The sequence below is a fragment of the Lepidochelys olivacea genome (assembly GCF_965140295.1).
Source record: "Lepidochelys olivacea isolate rLepOli2 genome assembly, chromosome: 24".
Lineage (NCBI taxonomy): Eukaryota > Metazoa > Chordata > Testudines > Cheloniidae > Lepidochelys > Lepidochelys olivacea.
The window spans coordinates 3,606,500-3,627,795 of NC_140434.1; the positions used below are offsets into that span (position 1 = coordinate 3,606,500).

The 21,296-nt window shown below is 57.6% G+C and overlaps 1 protein-coding gene across 2 annotated transcripts in view; it reads left to right on the forward strand.

The window, feature by feature from the left end:
* The window catches only part of KIRREL1 (kirre like nephrin family adhesion molecule 1), an 86,968-nt gene that overhangs the window by 45,777 nt on the left and 19,895 nt on the right, over nt 1-21,296 (forward strand). Inside the window, exons 2-4 of one of the 2 annotated variants that reach the window (XM_084613244.1) lie at nt 14,082-14,320; nt 16,580-16,729; nt 18,536-18,685. In XM_084613244.1, coding sequence (XP_084469370.1) covers nt 16,711-16,729; nt 18,536-18,685 — 169 coding nt within the window. In that variant the 5' untranslated portion in view covers nt 14,082-14,320; nt 16,580-16,710. The remainder of the gene's footprint in view (nt 1-14,081; nt 14,321-16,579; nt 16,730-18,535; nt 18,686-21,296) is intronic. The other variant, XM_084613243.1, reaches the window with a different exon arrangement.

Genomic DNA, 21,296 nt, shown 5'->3' on the forward strand with positions numbered 1-21,296 from the left:
GGAATCAGAAATATGCAGCTGTGTCATAGTCCCCGTACTGCTAAGAGCTTGTGGCAATTTTCCTTTGGCGCTAGTGTTTTTTAGAACACGAGGAGCTGAGTTCTGTCCCTGTAGTCGCTGTGACGTTCCCAGTAGCCACAAAGTGGCAACCGTGGAGAATATTTTGGCCACAGATTTGTTATAATCTGGCATTTCCATAGCACCTTCTCTGTCCAGTGCTTCACTGTGCATTTCAAACATTCACAAATTAAGGCTCAGAACAGTTCTTTCCTTTGGGAAAAGTCAGATGATGTATTCATGCCGTACATTGATGCTGAAATACTTTCTATTCCAACAGTAACTAAAGAGGAGGTTAAACAGCAGCTACGATAGTTAGACATTTTTAAATCAGCAGGTCCCAAGAACGTGCATTCAAGAGTTTTAAAAGAGCTGGCCAAGGATTCTTGGACCATTGGGGACGTTCCAGAGAACTGGGAGAAAGCTAATGTGCCAGTATTGAAAAAGGGTAAATGGAATGACCTGGGTAACTATAGGCCTGTCAGCCTGACATAGATCCCGGTCAAAACAATGGAATGGCTGATAAGGGACTTGATTAATAAGGAATTAAAGGAGGGTTATGTAATTAAAGTCAGTCAACATGGTTTTATGGAAAATAGGTCTTGTCAAACTAACATATTGTCTTTGTTTGATGAGCTTACGAGTTTGGTTGATAAAGGTAATCATGTTGATGGAATATACTTTGACTTCTGTAAGGCGCTTGACTTGATACTGCACGATGTTTTGAGTCAGAAACTAGAATGATACAAAATCAACATAGCACCCCTTAAATGGATTCAAAACCGGTTAAACGATAGGTCTCAAAATGTAACTGTGGAGGGGGGATTCTCAGCAGGCGGGTGTGTTTCTGGAGGGATCCATTCTTGGACCTACACTGGTTAACAAGTCTATCAGTGACCTGGAGGACAGCGTGAAATCCTGACTGATGGAGTTTGCAGGAGACACAGGTTGGGGCAGTGCTAAAGAATGATGACTGCGAGTCTTTCCCGGTCTCTGCCCCTCTCTCTGGCCCAACAACTGGTTCAGTATTTTTCTGCAGTGGAATAGCCTTTGGGCCAGTGAATGGGAATGACTTTATAGTCTAGGCGTTAGGGTGCCCATTTGCCAGGCGGCAGAAGCAGAAACTTAATTGCTGAAGGAACTTTTACCCTAAAAATTGAGGTGCCCTCACGGTCAGCAGGGATTTTGTGGATCGCAGCAGAGCCAGAATTGGGAGGCACCTGAACCCCGGATTTCGCCCGAAGGAACCGAGGCCCGGAGGGATGAAGTGACCCTCCCAAGGTCTCGCGGTTGGTGGAAGACCTGGGACTAGAACCCAGGAGTCCGGATTCCAAGTCACATGCATTAACCAGAAGACCCTCCTCCTTAAACCTGGGAAACCTGCCCCCCGCCAACACCCATCTTTCCAGACAGTTTTAGGGCTTGAGACCCACTAAGATTTGAGCTCCCTGCGGATTTGGTTTTGCAAAACCCACCACCTCCTGTGCCTGCCAGGGCTTATGCTGATCCCCCCAAAGTAATGGGTCGGTTGTTGGCTGAAGAGGGAATCTCAGGAGCTCAGAGCTAAATTTTGAGGGCTCTGTGGGTTTTACGGTCTAAGCTGCGCTCTCAGCCAGACTGCTGTAATCCAGCATCGCTGGGCCCGATCCCCCACGTGCAATGCACCAGTGCAAAGTGACCCTTGTTGACCAGACAGACGCGGGGCTGCTCTTACCCTCTTCCCGCTATGGGGCCTGAGGAAGGCCAGGAGAGCTGCCGTCCCCCGATTCGCCCCCTTGGCTGGGAGCTGGATGGGTGCAGAATGCTTGCACCCGGCCGGGAAGGCCCCCAGCACAGGGGAGATTTGCAGAGGCCCATTCGCACCCTCCCTCCTGGTTCTAAGTGCTGTCTGCCGAGTGTCCTTGAAAATCAGGCCATGGGAGACCCCCGGTGTGAGCTTTGGGGCGGTTCTGCTCTTGCTCCAGACCCACCTCTGCAGCTTGGAGCTTTCGGGCATCTAACCCCACAGGAGCGACTGTCCCAGCTTTTTCGTGTCTGCAAACCCAGGGACAGGGACAGATTTGAAAGCACCTTGGCAGGAAGGTGCTGCCCCCGCCCTTTGTTTATTCACCGAATCCTCTTTATTTCCCCTCCCGCCTTTGTTCTGTAAGGCCCTGCCCTTTGGGTGGGATGGGCAGCCTCTGGGCCTGGCCCCAGACCCTGTGGATTTAAAGGCAGGTGAGCTAGAAGACCCGGATTAGGAACCTCTTTGTGGCCCCACCGCTAGAGGGGGACAAAGAGCCATGTCGCAGTTCCAGTTGTATCTGGCTAGTGCTGGCTGCTGATAATTATCAGGTGAAAAAAGCAACAGCCAGGTGCCTTGAAACAAACCAGCAGTGCCGGCGCCCCCCGCTGGCCAAACTCTCCCGTGCTATTCAGGTCGATGAGGGGGAATTCCTGTGTTCTGCCCAGCCCTGCCAAGCCGTCGCTGAGGCCTGTCTCTTTGCATCTGCCCTTCGTGAGCGTCGGACGCTTCTGCCGTTGGAAATATCTGTGCTCAGTCGAAAGGCCTGAATTGCTGCTCCGAAAATAGCCCCTGATCTCCTGCCTAATGTAAATGGGGGAGGAGGGAGGAATAAAGGGAAGTGCCACGTCCGATCGCGTCTCCGCGCCAGCAGCCCGGCTCCTACCAAACCCCACTGGCGCTCTGCTTAGTGTGATAGCCTGCCTTCTGCCAGAGAGGCGCCGGCCGGCAGCCGGTCGAGCTGGGCAACCCATCTCCTGCCGTAGCAGAACCAGCCCACTGGTCCCTGCCGCCCTGGATCAGGGCAGTGGGCCCAGCTGGTTGGGTGTCCAGCCATCCCTCGTCAAATTTTGGTCCATCTCGTCCTTTATCCACTGGGGAAAAACATCAAATCTTTCCCCCGTGCTCACCCTGACCCTGGTTAGCTGGCGAGATCGCAGCCCGGGGTAGACAGGGAGGCTTCAGGAAGTGACAGTGCAGTGCACTGGGTAGAGAATTGAACCAGGACTCAGGAGACCTGGCTTCTATTCCTGGATCTGCTGTGTGACCGCAGGCAAATCCCCTCTCCCCTTGGGGCCTCAGTTTCCCCTTTGCCTATGGAGATCTTGGGCTGTTTGTCTTGCATCCAGCCAGCGCCCAGCACAATGGGGCGTAGATCTCGCCAGTTTGGCCCCCGCACGGGTGAGTTTGCTAATGCTTGTCCTGTTGCTGACGGCCCGTGCGGTGGAAGTCTGAGGCCGAGCCGGCTGGCGAGAGGTTCCCCCTTTTTCCTCCACGCTGTTGGTTTGCGGCTCCTCGTGGGTTATTTCAGGGACCATGTTGAAGCTGTTTCGCTCCCGGGCTTTTAATTGAATCGTGCTCAGCAACAAATCACTCGCAGCCTCAGCTCTGAACTTTGGAGCTGCAGCCAGGCTGCCGTGCCTGTGACATGCCCAGTGATTGGGGGGGGTTGCGGGGGGGGGGGGGGAGCTGTAGTCGGGAGGGGAGAAGTTCAAGCTGCTGCCTTGTGGAAGATGCAGTTAGAGCACAGGGGCTGGGAGGGGCTGGGACTCTGGACTCGTGGGTTCCACGGCCAGGGATTGAGAACTCTTGGTTTCTGCTCCCAGCTGGGGGAGAAGGTGTGCTCCACTGGTGTAGCCAGGACTCCTGGGTTCTATTTCCAGCTCTGACACAGATGTGCTGTGTAACCTTGGGCAAGTCACTGCCCCGCTCTGTGCCTCAGTTTCCCCTCCCACCTTTCTTTATCTGCTTAGATTCTAAGCTCTTCCCAGCAGGGCCTGTCTTTCATGAGGCATCCATGCAACATCCAGTGCAGTGGGGCCCTGGTTTCTTTTGGGGCTGCCAGGCTTTCCCACAAAGAAATGATTAATATTAGTACCCCTTGTATTACAGTCATCCTAGAGGAGAAAGGAAAAGAACTAGCATTGTAGTGGGAGGATGGAGGGGAGTGGTGCAGCCAGGAGAGGAGAGATGGAGGGAATGGGGCAGGTTAGGGAGGAGGGACTGAGACAGGTAAGGGAGGAGGGAATGGAGGGAGTGGGGCAGGTAAGGGAGGAGGGACTGGGATGAGCCAAGAGAGATGATTTTGCCAGAACCTCAATAGATTGAGGAACAGGAGAGAGAAGTTGGGCTCCTGACCCCCAGTCACTTGGCTCCCATGCTTGGGGCAGGCATGTGGAGGCCATGGGGGTTAGACCCCACCCCATTCCCCCAGCATGGCCCTCGGTGTCACTTAGAGGAGCCTTAGGGCTGCTCTAACTCACTGCTCCCCATGGCCCTTGCAGAGCAGAGAATGGCTACAGGGCAGTGCATTCCGGCCACCCCACACCCACAATCCGCCCCCTATGCTGGAGGTCCAGGTCCACACCAGCCAGGGAGGCCCCTGCACAAGGGGGATTCTCAGGGGTCTTCCTCCTACTATCCTCTCCCTTGCTCCAGAGATTAAAGAGGGATCAGAGAGGAAGATGGACACCCCCTGCTGCAGGTGCAGCAGCCCTCCTGCCCATCGATGCAGCGACAGTTCCCCTCCTGGCTCAGTTCTCTGAGTGGGACCCTGCCCCATCCAGTTTCTCCAGCCCCCCTCCTCCTCCCCAATCTCTCCCTAGCCCCCCTCTCCTGCTCCAATCCCTCCTTCCCCATCCAGTGTGCAAATCTCTCCCTTTCCGCTCTGCCAAGCACGGCCAGGAGAATCCAAATCCTCTTTTCTCTCCAGGAGAATAAAACCACCCGTGGGGGGGGTGGGGGGGATTTTTTCCCCCTCTGTATTTTGTTTTATTATTTTATTTTAATATAAATAGAAGTGAAAAACTCTGGGGGGGGGGTGAAAAAGGCTTAAATTTAAAAGCATCGAGAAGGGGAAGAAGGTGGGGGTCTGGAGGGATAAAATACATAGGGAAAAAAAGTCTAGCGCGGAGAGATTTAGTTCCATCTGAAAGCTGTCGGCGCGAATAAAAAGCTTTTCTTTGAACCCTGAGTTTAATAGCAAGAGGAGAGAGAGGGAGATTGGAGCGCCAGCCCCAGGGTTTAATCAGTCCTTCGTTTGATAAATAGAGGGAGACAGGGCTTGGAGTGTGCGTTCCCCCCCCCGCCCCCCAGCCTGCATGTCTCCTCCGCAGCACTGCTCGCTCGCTCGCTTCTTTCCCCGCGCGCCACGCTCGTGTCTCCTTTTCACCTCTCTCTGCTCCTCGCTTCGGTTCTCTCCTCGGCCCACGGTCCAAAGAGAAACACACGCAGACAGGCACAAAAGTGCACACATGGAGCTGCAGACCCACAACGTGAAGGACACACACACACACAAACATGCAGGACCAACACAAACAGGCGTGTGTGCACACACATAAATGCATGGAAATAGACACACGGTTGTGCAAATGTGCACTCAGATGGACACACATGCACTAGTGCTCCTGGGCATACACACACAACACGTTGATCTCTGTGTGTATATAAAGTCTGCTGCAGTTTCCACGGTATGCATCCGATGAAGTGAGCCATAGCTCACGAAAGCTCGTGCTCAAATAAATTGGTTAGTCTCTAAGGTGCCACAAGTACTCCTTTTCTTTTTACACACCACACGGCAGATGCAGGAAGGGTGGGAGGAGGGGGATGAGAAGAGGGGTAGAAAAGTCCAGCCCAGAAGGTGTGAATAATTTATCTCCTGTGAAGGCCGAGGTGAGGCCAAACACGGCATGCCTTTTAAGCAGCAAACCTTTTGGAAGACAACTGTCTCCTTAGCATAATGGCCAAGCCCAGCGACAAGAAAAGACTTTCAGCTCGCACTGCCGTGGCAAACAGCCAAACTGTCATTGTCTCCGGGATCCCTCTTTCCCGTTCGACTGTCTTACCCCCCCCCAGCAACCGCGCTGAACTCAGGATCCCTCCTTCCCAGCCGTCCGCGACCCAGAGGGGGGAGATAAAGACCCCGTGGCAAAGGGCTGGTGCCCTGCCCCAGCACCGCAGCGTATTCTGAAAGCCCTGCACTGAGCCCAGTCCCCCGGGTCAGACTAAAGCATTTCAGTCCTCACGAGCCTGGACTATCGTGTGCTGCCGGCAGGGGGCTGGAGAGGCTGAGGGGCCCTGTGATGCCCGAGGCCAGTGCAGTGCAGGGACTTGGCTTGACTGATCTGAGCCGGAGGGGAAGATGAAAACCCCACGGGGTTGCCCTTTGCTGCGGAGGGCACAGTGGGATGAGGACAAAGCGAGCGGGGCTGCCAGTCACCTGCCCTGGTCCATGCTCCCTCCATCCTGGCAGGCTCTCAGGCCCAGGAAAGCAGGAGGGGGGACTGACCGGACAGTGAAATACACGGGAGCTGGAAAAGCCCCACCAGTCTCCTCTCCCCGCCATGGCCCATCTAGGATCCTGCCCGGGGCTCGGCTCTGCCAGGTCTGCGGTGCTGGGGGCCAGAGTGTGCTCATCCAACCGTAATGTTGCCTCCCAGCAGCCCACTTTGACAATGACCCCGGAGCAGAGGGGCTGTATCTGCATATCATTTACAAATGCAGATCAGGCCGGGTTATCAAATAGCAGCATCGCTGGTTTGGATCCCGGGGGGAGGGTTGAAGGCTGGGTTGGGGGCACTTTTAAATTCATGTTCTTCTCTGCCTAACCCCGGCTGTCTGAGGACCCAAGAGTCACTCATAACCCGTCAGCCTCGGCTGCATCAGACCCCGGGACCGGATGTTTGCCACTTCATGGTGGACTGGAGTTATTCTCCCAGCTCAGATCTGATGCGTTTCCCCAGCCAGAGCTGGCTTCCCTCCTGGCTTGATCTACAATCTCAGACGCTCAGGTACTCAGATGCCACAGCTCAGCGTGACGAGGCAGAGCCGCTCGGCTTGGTGCCACCGGAAGATTCACCTGCGTCGTTTCTGCCCATTATTCTGAGTGGTGTTTAGTGGGCTGAGACCATGGCTGGCAGCCAGGACACCTGCATACTTGTCCCAGCTCTGGCAGGTAGTGTGAGCTAATGGTTAGAGCAGAGGACTGGGTGCCAGGACTCCTGGGCTCGATTCCCTGCTTGTGAGCTAGTAATTAGTGCAGGTAATTGTTAGTCAGGATTCCTGACTCCACCCTGCTCTGTAGCTTTACGCGAGTCATTTCCCTTAGCCGTGCCTCGATTTCCCCATCTCTAGGGCGAGCTCTCCCTTCCCACAGAGGATGAAATGTTAGAGCTGGCTGGGACGTTTTTCCACCCGCCCCTTGTGTCATTCTGCAGCTCCCAGCAGGCCTTGAAGAGTCACCTCTCCTGGTCTGTTTGTTGCGGTCAGACCCTGGTGGGTTCCTTCTGTGTCAGCCTGACCCATGGTTTGTGATGTGCCACTAAGTGACCAGCAAGCTCAGTTCGGTGCTGACTCGGCTCAGATTTGAAGCCGGGCTGAGCAACCTCAAACCAACCTCCAGCTTGCAAGCTTGAGTCTAACCAGTGTCCTCCTCGCGCTGGCTGGATCCAGACCGTGGAAATGTAGAATAATCATTAATTGTCTTACAGCCGTCCCTAGAGGCCCTGAAAGCCCATTGCGCTAGGTGCTATATGGACACATAGAGACGCTCCCCAGCTCAGAATCCAGACCCACAGCAAAGAAAACAAGCCTGAGGCCCAGAGCTGACCCATGGACAGCCCCTTCCAAGGTTTCCAAATTCCTTTCCATTCCACGTGGGCAGGGAACCAAAACCCCTCGGAACGAACGTTTTCAGGGCAGCGGTGTAAGCCGGTGGCTGGGGGACGAGTCTGGTGTGTGGGCAACACAGACGTGAGGCGCTGCCCGGCCTTGTTTGGGGTGAGGGCGGATGACAGTTCTGCTCAGAACCAGGCAGCGCAGGGCCTCGAAGCTGGGGTCTCACATCCCCAGCCGCCCACTTACAGAGCGTCTCTCAAAACGCCTCCCAATTCCAGGAAACTCCCTGCACCGGGCTTGGCAGGAGGCTGGAAGGGCTCGGAGCAGCCTGCAAGCCGAGCCGGGGGGGCTATAAAGCCAGTGGCAGCGGGCTGACTCTCGGCAATGCACAGGGAAAGTCCCTCCTTGCTCTGGTTTCCAGCCTGAAGGCACCTGTCACTGTTCCACACTTGTTGGCCCAATAAAAAGATCTCCTGTGATCTACCTCAGCCATCAGTTTCCCTCCAGGATCAATACAGCTGCAGGGGTTTCTGTTATTCTAGCCTGCGTGGCTGAGAGACCTTAATAAATAACTGTCCTCTCCTTGCGCTGCTGGAGTGCATTGTGGCTGGAAGCATCCCAGAGCACACGTAGTGGGATTCCTAATCAGCACCAAAATGCAGCCACCTCTGGGAGCCCCCCCGCAGCTCAGAGGAGGGGAGCTGAAGGACAAGCTGTTTGGGGCGGGAGGGGCGTCTGGATTTGTACAGCACGCTGCACCCAGGAGTGGGGCTGCTAGAAGGTACTGCAATGCAGACGACAGCCAATGGTAGCTGCCCCGTTTGACCCTGCTGGAGCGACCAAAGGCAGGGTAAGGGCTCAACCCAGATCTGCCCATCACCTCTGCTCTAGGAAGGAGCGAGCTACGGCTACTGCTCTGTCTCTTGCCGAGAGCCCTGGGGCACCAGCTGGGTGGTGAGGGTGGGCCTGCCCCAGGGCATCGATTCCCCGCCGGTGCTCAGAGGAGCAGAGCTGAGTCACCAGCAGCCACCGGCCACACCACCCTGCCAGCCCGGAGCCTCTTCAGCTCCTGAGATGTGGGGGGGAGCCCCATGTGCTGTGACATCCCCTCCTTGGCTTAACCGGCCCACCCCTCCCTGTCCTGCCCCTTCAGTGCCACGGGGGCCTAGACGGGCTGAGGTTAGCAGGATGCCAAGACTGGGCAAGAACAACCAGGAGGGTAAATGGGCATCACGCCGTAGAAACGAGTGGGGCAACAGACCTGCTTCCCAGCCGCTCTGGCTCTGGCCCAGCGGGCACCTCTCTGCGGGCCCTGGCCATGCCCTGACGAGGACAAGGGGAAGCGGGAACAGAACCCAGACTCCTCCCTGTTGGTGTTTCTCCGAGGGGCCGGGGCTGCATTTGACCAGCAGAGCCAGAGCGAAAGAGACCAGCGCCTTGCTCAGCTTCGGGGGCCAGGGGGGGCTGGCACATTTCACTGCGGCTCCTGGGGTGGGTCCCGTTTTTCTATGATGGTGATTTGCTGGCGGGGGGAAGGAAGCAGCTTTTAGGTGGCATAGGGAAGGGATGGTGTGTCTAACCCAGTCTCCTCCCACCGCCCAGGCAGGGATGTGCGTAGCCAGCCTCTGGGCCATGCACCTGCTCAACTCAGCTGTGAAGAGATGCCGGGGGGCTGCTCTGGGTCTCGCTGCTCCCTCCCGCTCCCCGTGCTTCCTCGCTCTCTGATCCCACTCGCTTCTCCTCCCACCTGCCTCCCTCCCCTTCTCTCACTCTGATCTCTCTTCCTCTTTGATCTCTCTCCTCCTCACCCCCAGCCGGTCCTCTCCTCCCTTCTCTTTCTTTCCTTCCTTCCTTCTCTCCAGAATCTCGTTCCTTCTCTCCTCCCTTCCTTTTTTCTCTGCCTCTCATCCCCTTTCCCCCCTCCAGAAATCCCGTGCCGGGTCTGTCGAAGATCAAAGCACCCCCTGTGCGCTGCACTCCGTGAAATCCCATTGTGTTGACTGCAAGGTCCCAGATCTCCGTCCGGCCTCTTGACGCAGGGCAGAATGGCTGGGGCCTGGCCAAACCCTTCTCGCTCCACATTAAAGAGTGGGGGGGGGCGGAGAGGGCCCTGGGGAGCCCTGATGGGTCACCCCACTGCCCCAGGGATGTGGGAGAGGGCCCGATACATCTCCCTGGTCTCATCTCCATCCTGCTTGCCCTAGCACTGTCTCGCGTGAACACTGTAGTCTCAAATGCACCCATTCCAGCCACCCCGGCACAGTGCCGTTAGCACTCCCCTCCCAGACAGGTGCAGCTGAGCCCCGTGGGTGGCTGGGAGACCTCTCCAGAGCTCACCAGGGCTGGTGAGATGGTTTGAGGGGTGCTTCTGAGCTCGTTCCAGTACCAATCCCTCGTTCCAGTACAAATCTTATCATCCGTAGAGCTCAGAGCGCTTTACGAAGGAGGTCAGTCTTATTGTACAGATGGGGAAATTGAGGCTCAGAAGGGCAGCTGAGTCTCCAATGACCTGGGCTCATTACATGGTTACTAGCCTTATGGAAGCACCTAAAAGGCCATGGTCAGGGCCCCATGGTGCTAGGAACTGTGTGTGCACGTAGTGAGAGACAACCCCCTGCCTCAAAGAGCTTGCAATGGAAATAGAGAAGACAAAAAGGGCAGGGATGGGGAAACTGAGGCACAGAGCCAGGGCGTGACTTACCCAAAGGCTCTGGGACGAGAACAGATTTCATTTGCTTTCAGTTATCCCCTCCCCTTCCATTCCTAACCCAACCTTTCACCGGCAGCAAGCCCCCACCCTGGGTCACAAGACAGACTAGAACCCTGTCCCCTCTGTGCTCCATAGACCAAGACCAAGCGCTTGGCTGCTTGCAGAAGTAGGCTGTTATCCTCTACGTACACCAGCCACTAGAGGGCACAGCCATGGGGCACACAGGGCTCACCTTTATTAGCAAGTCAGAGAACACCCTGGAAGGGTCGTGGGAACTAACAGGACTTTTCAGTATAGCACAAGTACATCTATACATGTGCCAGTCACACCTCCGATTGCAGTGTAGACACACCCTTAGTCCCAGACGAGTTTAACCACAATCATCTGACCACATTAAATGCCACAATCTCTGCACCAAAGCTCCAGTTTTCAAAGCTGCCCAAAGGATTGAGCCACGTGTTTCTCTGCGAAATTAACAGGCATCAGGTGTCCAAAGCCCCTAGCCTGCGTTGAGACCCTCACTGTACCAGCTTCACATTGCATTGATTATCCATGACCCCTCAAGGTCACCTTCTGCTACAACCTGGGTTTGTGGCCGAGATCAGCCTTTCGTTGGTCCTTTCCATGTGCCCAGCCTACCTTAGGTACTTGTATGGGCCCCGTTACCCCAGTATCTGAGCACCTCCCAATCTTCAATGCTTTTACTAGGAACCAGACTGAGACCCGCCAAACTCATTTTACCAAGGCTATTGTGCCGCCATCAGGGGGCGAAGTGGGTTCAGGACAGGAGTTAGCTGCTTTCAATTCTCTGTCTTGTGCTACTCAGGAGGTCAGACTTGATGATCCAAATGGTCTTTTCCGGCCTTGAAATCTACAAACGAAAGGCTTTTGGTCACTGCTGACCTAGACTGAGATTTTAACTGGCAGCCTAGAAGGCGAAAGGCTCTGGATCCCGTCCCTGGTCCCCACAGGCGGGCAGCCGCCTTTTAAGCATTCACCTCCTGGAGCTTATTCCATTGCTAGCGATTGCCATGATATGGCAAAGTGGGGGGGCGTGTGTGTGAAGGGAGGGATTGTTCTGACCTTTGGGAACCGATCCGGTCTAAATACTACTGCTAGACAGTGGGACTCTCTGGCACTGGAAGTGGCCGAGGCCAAGAATTTTTTCAAGGTGCAAAAAAAGGCAGATGGACATTTGTATGGCCAACAAGAATATTCAGAGTCATAACTGTGAACTCTGAGAGATGTTTTGGCAGGGATATCGAGCCTCTTGCTTAACAAATCCCTGACTATTAGGGATTAGGATGAGACCCAGTGTGGAGGGGCGGATTATCCCATATCTGCTACCGCAGAGTTTCTTCCACCTTCCTCTGCAGCAGCTGGAAGCAGCCGGTGTCACAGACAGGCTCCTGGGCTCCATGGACCTCAGGCCTGGTCCTGTCCGGCTGCTCCGTCAGTGAGTAGCAGCAAAAATCCTGTCTCTGGACACATCTTCCTTGCACTGAAGGAGGAGAGGCAGCTTGTCCTGTTGGTAAATACGTCTCCCTCCAAGGCTCAGGGGGAGTTGACGGCTGGAGGGAATTCAGGATGCAACAGATATATTTTTACTTATACAGTGCAATTTAGGCTTTGTTTGGAAATGGCCCTGGGGAGTGACACGCTGGTCCCCAGCTCGCAGCAGACGCGAGTTCGTCTGCGTCGGGTCACAGGATGAGGGACAACTCGGTGCTCAGCATCACCCCGGCGAGATCCTCATCTCTGACGCGCACACACAAATCCACTGCAAAACCCGAACTGAGCAGGGGGGATCACTGTGGCGGGGAGAGAGTCGAGATCTGACACGAGACCCTTGTAGAAGGCGATGGAGGGGCAGCAGGAAAGACTGGGGGGGCTGGAATGCAGAGGGGCTGCAGGTCAGGATGGAGGGGCAATGGCAGAGATTGGGGGGAGCCCAAGACTGGATCCACGGGAGATGCAGCGGGCCAGGCTTGTGGTTGGCTAGCCGAGCTATTCAGGGGGGATTCGAGGTCTGTAGTAGAGAGGGGCTCGGGGTCAGGCCCGAGACGCTGGCAGAGCTGGGCAGGGTCTATGGGTGTGTGTCCGCCCTGGAGAATTAAGTTGACCTACGTTAGGTGGACGTACAGCCACCGCAGTAATGCAATCGCTTGTGTGTGTCCTTGTGTCGGCGGTGCATGTCCTCACCGGGAGCACTTGTGGGATGGCTTCTGAAAGGCAGCACCAGGCGACGGAATCCCTGACTACATCCGCCTCAGCCCCGCGCCTCTCGCGGAGCAGGAGTCACTGGGTTGCCCTAGCAGGCGAGTCACGTCGTCGGCAGCGGCATTGTAGTGTAGACGCTTTCTGAGATGGGTCGACGGAAGCGGCTTTGTCTCAGTCGAGCTCTGTAGCGTAAACCAGGGCTACGAGATGGCGCAGTTACAGGACAGCTCAGGCTCGGTTTGAGGGGCTCTGACGGAGCTGGGGGTGGGGAGCCCAGGGCTGGGCTAGCCGGGGGTGGGAGTGAGAGAGACTGTGGATTGGGATTGAGGGGCATTGGCAGAGCTGGAGAGGGAGTGGGGGAGCTGTGGATGGGATTGAGGGGCATTGGCAGAGCTGGGGAGGGAGTGGGGGAGCTGTGGATGGGATTGAGGGGCATTGGCAGAGCTGGGGAGGGAGTGGGGGAGCTGTGGATGGGATTGAGGGGCATTGAGAGAGCTGGGGAGGGAGTGGGGGAGCTGTGGATGGGATTGAGGGGCATTGAGAGAGCTGGGGAGGGAGTGGGGGAGCTGTGGATTGGGATTGAGGGGCATTGGCAGAGCTGGGGAGGGAGTGGGGGAGCTGTGGATGGGATTGAGGGGCATTGGCAGAGCTGGGGAGGGAGTGGGGGAGCTGTGGATGGGATTGAGGGGCATTGGCAGAGCTGGGGAGGGAGTGGGGGAGCTGTGGATGGGATTGAGGGGCATTGGCAGAGCTGGGGAGGGAGTGGGGGAGCTGTGGATGGGATTGAGGGGCATTGGCAGAGCTGGGGAGGGAGTGGGGGAGCTGTGGATGGGATTGAGGGGCATTGGCAGAGCTGGGGAGGGAGTGGGGGAGCTGTGGATGGGATTGAGGGGCATTGGCAGAGCTGGGGAGGGAGTGGGGGAGCTGTGGATGGGATTGAGGGGCATTGAGAGAGCTGTTGTGGGGGGACTCAGGGCTGGAATAGCGGGTGGGGGTCTGCGGGTCGGGACTGAGGGGCATCAGCTCCTTCCCTCTCTGGTGCTCGCTACTGGCCTGACCCAAGGCTGGCAGGCCCCAGTTTCCTCCCGGGCTCTCACTGTCCTGGACGCTGAACGCTGCCCTTTTCGCCACCTGGTGCCCAAGGGCTGGAGTGTCTGCAAAGCTTTCACAGCCCACCCTCCCATGGGGGACTGCTTTGTGGGGGAGGGAGGGCTTTGCCTAGGAACTACTTCCTAGAGACCCCCCCCCGCCCCGCCCCCGTCACTGTGCAGTGCCTTGGATCAGCCCCTTTGCCAGGGAAAGGCAGCAGCAGGGACTTGGCTTCACCTTCATCTGCAGCTTCTCTCCTCCCTCGCCAAAGCTGGCGTGGGGCAGTGAGGGTAACCAGCTGCCGGGTTGCTCTTTCTCAAAGGGGATGAACAAGGAGTCCTAGACCCTAGCCTCCTGCTCTAACCACTACACCACACTCCTTCCCAGGTCCTGAAAGAGAACCCAGGCATCCAGACATCTAGCTTCCTCCCCTGCTCCCAGCTCTAACCACTAGACCCCAGGGCAGGCCGCTCTCTGGGCAGGGACCCGCTCCAACTTCTGTGTTTGTACAGCTCCGAGCGCCCACGACAGCAGCTCCTGGGCCCTGCAGTAGTAATAATTAAGATATGAGCAGAGAACCCAGCCAGCTGCCAGGACTCTGCCGGGGTAAAGACTCGCTTGTAAAGGCAAGTGTGTGTTCGTACAGCATGAGCGCCGGGAGTCCTGCTCCGTGCCTGGGGCCCGCCACGTCCTAGGATGCCACAGACAATAATCAGAGAGAAGCAGCAAAGAAACTGCTACCTCCTTCATCCGTGCCCCCCACCCAGCTCCACAGCACCCGCTCCCGGCGCGGCCCCTTGCTGCCTTTCAGAACCGCAGCTGTCTCCAGCCAGGCTGCCAAGCTGCCGGAGCCCTGCCAGCTCCTCTTCCTCTGGCGCGGGGCTCGGCTTGCTGGCTGGTGCCAGCTTGATTCACTTCCACGTGCCGCTTTCCCCCAGCCCAGCCCAGCCCGGAGGCCGGGAAACGTTGAGACTCCCCCACCCTGAGCCTCCCTGTCCCACTATCGATGCCCGGTAGCCCCCGGGCTGGCTGTGAATTCGCTGCCACGTGACCGGCTGCTGTTGTGGAAAGATGCGGCTATCGATCTCCCAGGCTGGGCAGCAGGACGCGGGGGGGGGGGGGGGGGCTGGGAACCTGGTGCCCCAGCTGTGTTTAGGGCCCACAAGGTGGCTGTGGACAGGGGCGGCTGGGCCCAGCCGGGGGAGGAGAGGGAAGGGGCTGGGTTGTGGATGGTGAACGCCAGCCCCAGGCAGAGCTTGAGCAAACCGCACGCTCACACGTACACCGCGTAACACAACCCAGATACACACACACGCGCAGGCTGTCCACAACACACACGCACACACTATACACAGCCTAATACACTCGTCCACATCCGCCTGCACTGTACACAGCATAACACACAACCTAGGTACACGCAGACATACAGGCTCTACACAAGATAACACACTCACTGGCATGTCGATAACACAACCTAGGTGCACGCTCATACACAGGCTGCCCACACACAGTACACACACACAGTACACAGCATAACACACAACTAATGCACACACAGGCTGCCCACAACAGAACACACACGTAGACACACACTGTACCCAGGAGAACACACAACGAGGTACACATCGGCACCCTCACAGGCTGCACGCAGCATAACACATGACCCAGACCCTTGTAATGCCCATGGCAGACACGCATTCACACACGTATACACACCAGACGCACCCCCTCACAGGCGCCTAACGCCCGGGGCAGAACACACAACCTCGACATGCGTTCACACCTGCCTTCACGAGACACCCGCGGAGCCATTCCGTGCACACCGCGCATTGTGGTGCAGCAATCGTGTAACCAGTGTAACCGCGGCACTCCCGGCCCAGACACAGCTTCACGCAGGCTGTGCGCAAACCACCCACACACGCAACACCTGGCCCAGACACAGCTTCACGCGGGCTGTGCGCAAACCACCCACACACGCAACACCTGGCCCAGACACAGCTTCACGCGGGCTGTGCGCAAACCACCCACACACGCAACACCCGGCCCAGACACAGCTTCACGTGGGCTGTGCGCAAACCACCCACACACGCGGCACCCGGCCCAGACACAACTTCACGCGGGCTGTGCGCAAACCACCCACACACGCGGCACCCGGCCCAGACACAGCTTCACGCGGGCTGTGCGCAAACCACCCACACACGCAACACCCGGCCCAGACACAGCTTCACACGGGCTGTGCGCAAACCACCCACACACGCGGCACCCGGCTTCCAGAGTGCTCAGCACCCAACAGGCTCCTTCCTGCCCTCCCACCCCGGTGCTGACCTCAGTGCTCCAGGGCGATGCTAGGGGGCGCTGTGCTGCAGGGAGCAGTGGGGTGGGGGCTCAGTGGGGGGCGCTCTCCCCTCTGGCTCTGTGCTGACCCCAGGGCAATGCTAGGGGGCGCTGTGCTGCAGGGAGCAGTGGGGTGGGGGCTCAGTAGGGGGCGCGCTCCCCTCTGGCTCTGTGCTGACCCCAGGGCGATGCTAGGGGGCACTGTGCTGCAGGGAGCAGTGGGGTGGGGGCTCAGTAGGGGGCACGCTCCCCTCTGGCTCTGTGCTGACCCCAGGGCGATGCTAGGGGGCGCTGTGCTGCAGGGAGCAGTGGGGTGGGGGCTCAGTAGGGGGCGCGCTCCCCTCTGGCTCTGTGCTGACCCCAGGGCGGTACTAGGGGGCGCTGTGCTGCAGGGAGCAGTGAGGTGTGGGCTCAGTAGGGGGCGCTCTCCCCTCTGATTCCCCAGTCCCCACCCCAACATTACTGGTGGGAGAAACTGGTCCCTGTGCTCAGTGCCGTGTGGGGTCCCTCCCTCCACGGGGCACTAACGCTCATCCTCTCTCCCTTCCCAGTTGTCCAGACCCGGTTCAGCGAGGAGCCAGAGGACCAGACTGTGGTGGCCGGGCAGAGGCTTGTCCTGTCCTGCGTGGTGCTGAACTACTCTGGGATCGTGCAATGGACCAAAGACGGCCTGGCGCTGGGCATGGGGCAGGGGCTGAAAGGTACAGACACTCCGGCCGGGGCAGGGAGGGGAGGCGCCCAACCTGCGGGTCAAGGAGTCGGGGTGATCCATCGCTTCCCTGTCCCTTCCCTGTCGTAGTCTTCTCGGTGGCGATGGGGCTGGAGTCACAAGGCACGAGCAGCAACGTGACTGATCTACCCACTGCCCTTCTCCCTGGGCAGACCCAATTGCTGGCTCTCCTGGCGTTAATGTCAATGGACTAAATGGGCCCTGAGAGTCCAAGGTGTTAACAGGGCCCTGTCACTGTCCGGGGAACACCCAGGGCCGCTCCAACAGATTCAGATGCCAGCTCCGGTGATTCCCAAGCCCGCTGGCGTCCTGTCTCCCAGTGCCAATCAGAGTGGGGGGGGAGCGTGTGTCTCTTGCTGGCAGCCCACTCCTTTCCCCTCTGTGCTTATCCAGGTTTCATTCATTCGCTGCCCAACGTCTCCACCCTCTCGCACTCATCCCTCCCGCCTGCCCGGCCCTTCGCTCAGTCTTTCTTTCATGCCCCCCGCCCACCATGCACACGCTGGGGGGAGCAGAGCGCCGTTACCTGGGACGACATTGCTGAATGAGATGGAGAGAGGGGAAGAGGCTGGCTGGCATCTAACCCGTGGAAAGCGTCAGAATGAAGGGCAGAATGAAATCATAACTCCGTTGATTCCCATAGAGTAACACCCGGGATTCATTTGGCCCATTCTCTTCCTACACTCTGAATTCTCTTCCGCGCTCCAGGGTTTTTATTAGGTCTAGAGGAGCCGCCTCTTTTTAATCACAGGACAGACTTAGCTGGTGGAACTGACTGCCACAAGATACTAATGGGTGGTAGAGCTTAGCATGGTTCGGGGTTTATGCAGATAATAAGACAAGCTGTCCAGAAGCTACTGGCTACCTGGTATTAGGAACGAATTAACCTGTCCTGTGGCAGGTTATTCCAGAATTATTAACAGTCCCTAGCTCTTATTAGTTGTAGATCTCAACGCACTTTACAAAGGAGCCTAGTGTTATTTTCCCCATTGTACAGAGGGGGAAACTGAGGCATAGAGAAGGGAAGTGACTTGTCCAAGGTTACACAGCAGACCGATGGCAGAACTGGGACTGGAACACAGATCTCTTGAGTCCCCATCCAGTGTTCTAGCCACGAAGCCACACTGCCTCCCGTTATGGGGGTTCTTACACTTTCCTCTGAAGCAGCAGTTGGAAACAAGATACCGGGCTAGATGGGCCCCTGGTCTGACCCAGCATTTCTTATGCTCCTGTGTCTTTCTGATGAGATGGAAAACTGCGGTCTCCACCACTCATGCTCGTTTAAGATCCCATAGCACCTTTTCTATGAACCATAACCTTGTCCTCCTGGCCCCATTCCACCTCTGGCAGTGACGTTCTAGATCCCACTGTGGTTTCAGTTCCTCCCTTGCTGTCCAATATTGTTGTGCAGTGTTGCTGTTAAGCAACTGCCATGCCCCACCCCAGATGCAGTTGCATTTCAGTGCTTGGTGAATGAGTCCCATGAAGCATTGCTATGTGGCTGTTAAACAGCTGCCATGCACCACCCCAGAGGTGGCCGCATTTCAGCACTGGGTGAGCAATCCCTGTGCAGTGTTGCTGAGTGGCTGTTAAACAGCTGCCATGCACCACCCCAGAGGTGGCTGCAGCTATTCCTGACGGAGCTTGTATGTCATCGTTCACATCTGCAAAGGGGTTTGGGATCCCAGGGAATCGTCCCTTAACCTGTCTCTAGTGCCTCCTACTGGTGCCATGTCCCTTCCTGTCACCTCCCTGCCTGTCCTGTCTCTTTCTGCAGCCTGGCCACGCTACCGGATCATCGGCACGGCAGACTCCGGACAATACAACCTGGAGATCACCGACGCCGAGCTCTCGGATGACGCCTTGTACGAGTGCCAGGCCACAGAAGCCGCACTGCGCTCCCGGCGGGCCAAGCTCACTGTCCTGAGTAAGAGGCCGCCCGCTCCCCCGGCCCTTCTTATGCAGGGCTCCCCCAGCCCCTCTCCCTGTGTCAGGGCTGTGCCCGGGATTGGACTAGGTGCTCTGCTCTGTCTCTTGTTGGGTTGGTGCAAAGCGGCTCGCCAGGGTGAATCTGGGTTGGTTCTGCGACTGGAGACCTGCAGGGAACAGCGAGAGTGACCCAGAGCTGGGGGCGCTCTCCCCTTTGAGTCCAGGCAGAGGCACGTGTCCCAGAGTGAACCCTCCACCCTGCTCCCCGCAGCACAGCGCCCCCTAGTGCCAGGCTGGGACACTGGGGTCAGAACTGCTCTAGAGGGGAGAGTGCCCCCTACTGAGTCCCCACCCCATCCCTGCAGCACAGCGCCCCCTAGTGCCAGGCTGGGACACTGGGGTCAGCACTGCTCTAGAGGGGAGAGCGCCCCCTACTGAGTCCCCACCCCATCCCTGCAGCACAGCGCCCCCTAGTGCCAGGCTGGGACACTGGGGTCAGGACTGACGCAGAGAGGAGTGCGCCATCTAACCCTCCTCCTGTCCACTGGGGACACCCACTCAACTGACCCAACCCATGGCCGCTTCTCTAGAGGAGACCTGGGCCTGACACTAGCATGTCTGCCAGCAGCTGTTCCCTCTTGGGTACCCCAACTGTGAGAGGGGATCCCGTTTTCCAGCCTGCCCCAGAGCCTGGGCGGGGCATGGCCTCTGCCAGGTGGCCCTGATCTCCCTGAGCGCTTTCGCCGCCTTCGAAACCCCTTCGCTCAAAAATGAAGTGCAGAGAACTTGGTGGCGGCCGCCGGCTCCGCGGGCCGTCGGGAATGCCGCTCCCGCAGCCGCCTCCCCCCACCCTCGCGGGTCCTGGATGTGCCGCTCCCTTTAATGCCTTCATCTATATGCGCGCCGTGACTGAGTTACTGCAGCTGTGGGTGCCGTAACTTTGATTTCCCTGACTTTTGTGCCTTGTAAAAAGCCGCAATCGAAATATTGCATGAATGGGATTTGGGGCCGATGGATTTTTTCCTCCCCTTCTCTTGCACTGAAATTCTTATTCAAATGCCGGGAGATAAAATTAAAGGGAAGGCGCGAGGGGGATGCTGCTGGATTACTGAACGGGCAGCTGAAACTGCAGATTTCCGCCCGGTCACTCGGGTTCTGGGGCGGGTGGGCTGGGGCCTGGGAGCAGTTAGAAAGGCTCGTGTGAGGGCCTGTTAGGGGGGTTAAGAGAGGGGGAGGGATGGTTTGGGCAGGGTCTGAAGGATTCGGGGCTGTTTGGAGCTTTGCGTGCTACCCCACACATGCATCTTCCTAGCGCCATGCGCCGGGCGCTGCAGGAGATGGCCGCGCTCCCTTCCATGACGCTGTTAATGCAGGTGAGGGTTTCGGGGGACCGCGCGGGGGTGAGGCCAGGCCGCGCAGGGAGGTGGAGAGCCAGAGGGAATCGTAGGGTTTGTCGGTGTCCAGCAGCCTGCAATAGAGTCAGCCCAGCCCAGCCCATCTCTCTTCTGCCACTGGGGCACTTCGCCAGTGGGGCGTCAGGCTAGCAGCCAGCTCTCGGCACCACCGAAGCCCGGCTCCGAGAGGGACCGAGCGGGGATGCTGCACGAGGGGGCCGGGCAGAACTGACAGTGGTGGGGGCATGCTCGGGGCCCACAGCTGGGGCAGGCTGGGAGAATGGGACACGGGCTGAGATCAGCAGGTGCTGGCGGGGGGATCCTCCCTCCCCTTGCCCACCCCATGGGAGGGCTCTGAAGCCCTGTGGGTTGGATGCCTGTACGGTCAGCGGCACGGGGGGCTGGAGTTGGATACACTGGGGTTCTGGAGAGACAACAAGCGACCTCGGCCCTTCAGCAATGCTGCCAGGGAATCTCCTCTCTGCCAACTCTAGAGGCTGAGGGAGCTTGAGATAAACCCGCTAAGGCCCTGCTTGTGCCCCCTACCTGGGCAGGGCTAGGTGACAGGATGACCGTCCAGACTGGTGCTGTCACCGCCAGGGCAAAAGCAGCCTGTAAGCAAAAGCACAGGAGCCAGGGGCCAGGGTCTCAAACCAGGGTCCCGAGCGAGTTGGCTGGGGACAGGGATGCCCTGGGTCTATGTGAGGAGCAGAAGCAGAAACTGCACAAGCTTGTTCCATCCTTTTCCGCTCTTCCCTTCCTCCCCGGCAGGCCCTGCGCGCCCTCCTCTAGACCCCCATTATGCATTCGCATAACTGCAGAGAACCCCCCTGGGGCAATTTGAAACCAATGGGGCCTTTCCAACACATCCATTTGGGCTCCCTCTCTGCGAGCGTGTCAGAAAAATCCCATCCTACCTGCAAACAGCCAACCCCCCGCCCTGCCAGCCACAGGTCCCGGAACTTTTATAGCGCACTCCGGGGTCGGCACCTGCAGGCAAACAGAGAAGAAAGCCATAAGCTGTCACTGTCGCGACTGACGGCTCGCATCCACCCCACCCGCAATCCTGCCTGCTTCGTGGGTAACGGCGGAAGATTGGGAGCAAAGATCTTTTTTTGGTGGCCCAGTTTCCTTCTCTTAAGGTTTTGTTCTTAACTCCAAACAAGGCCTGCTTCTTCTTTTATTTTTATTTTTAAATTAAGCCCTAATAAATCA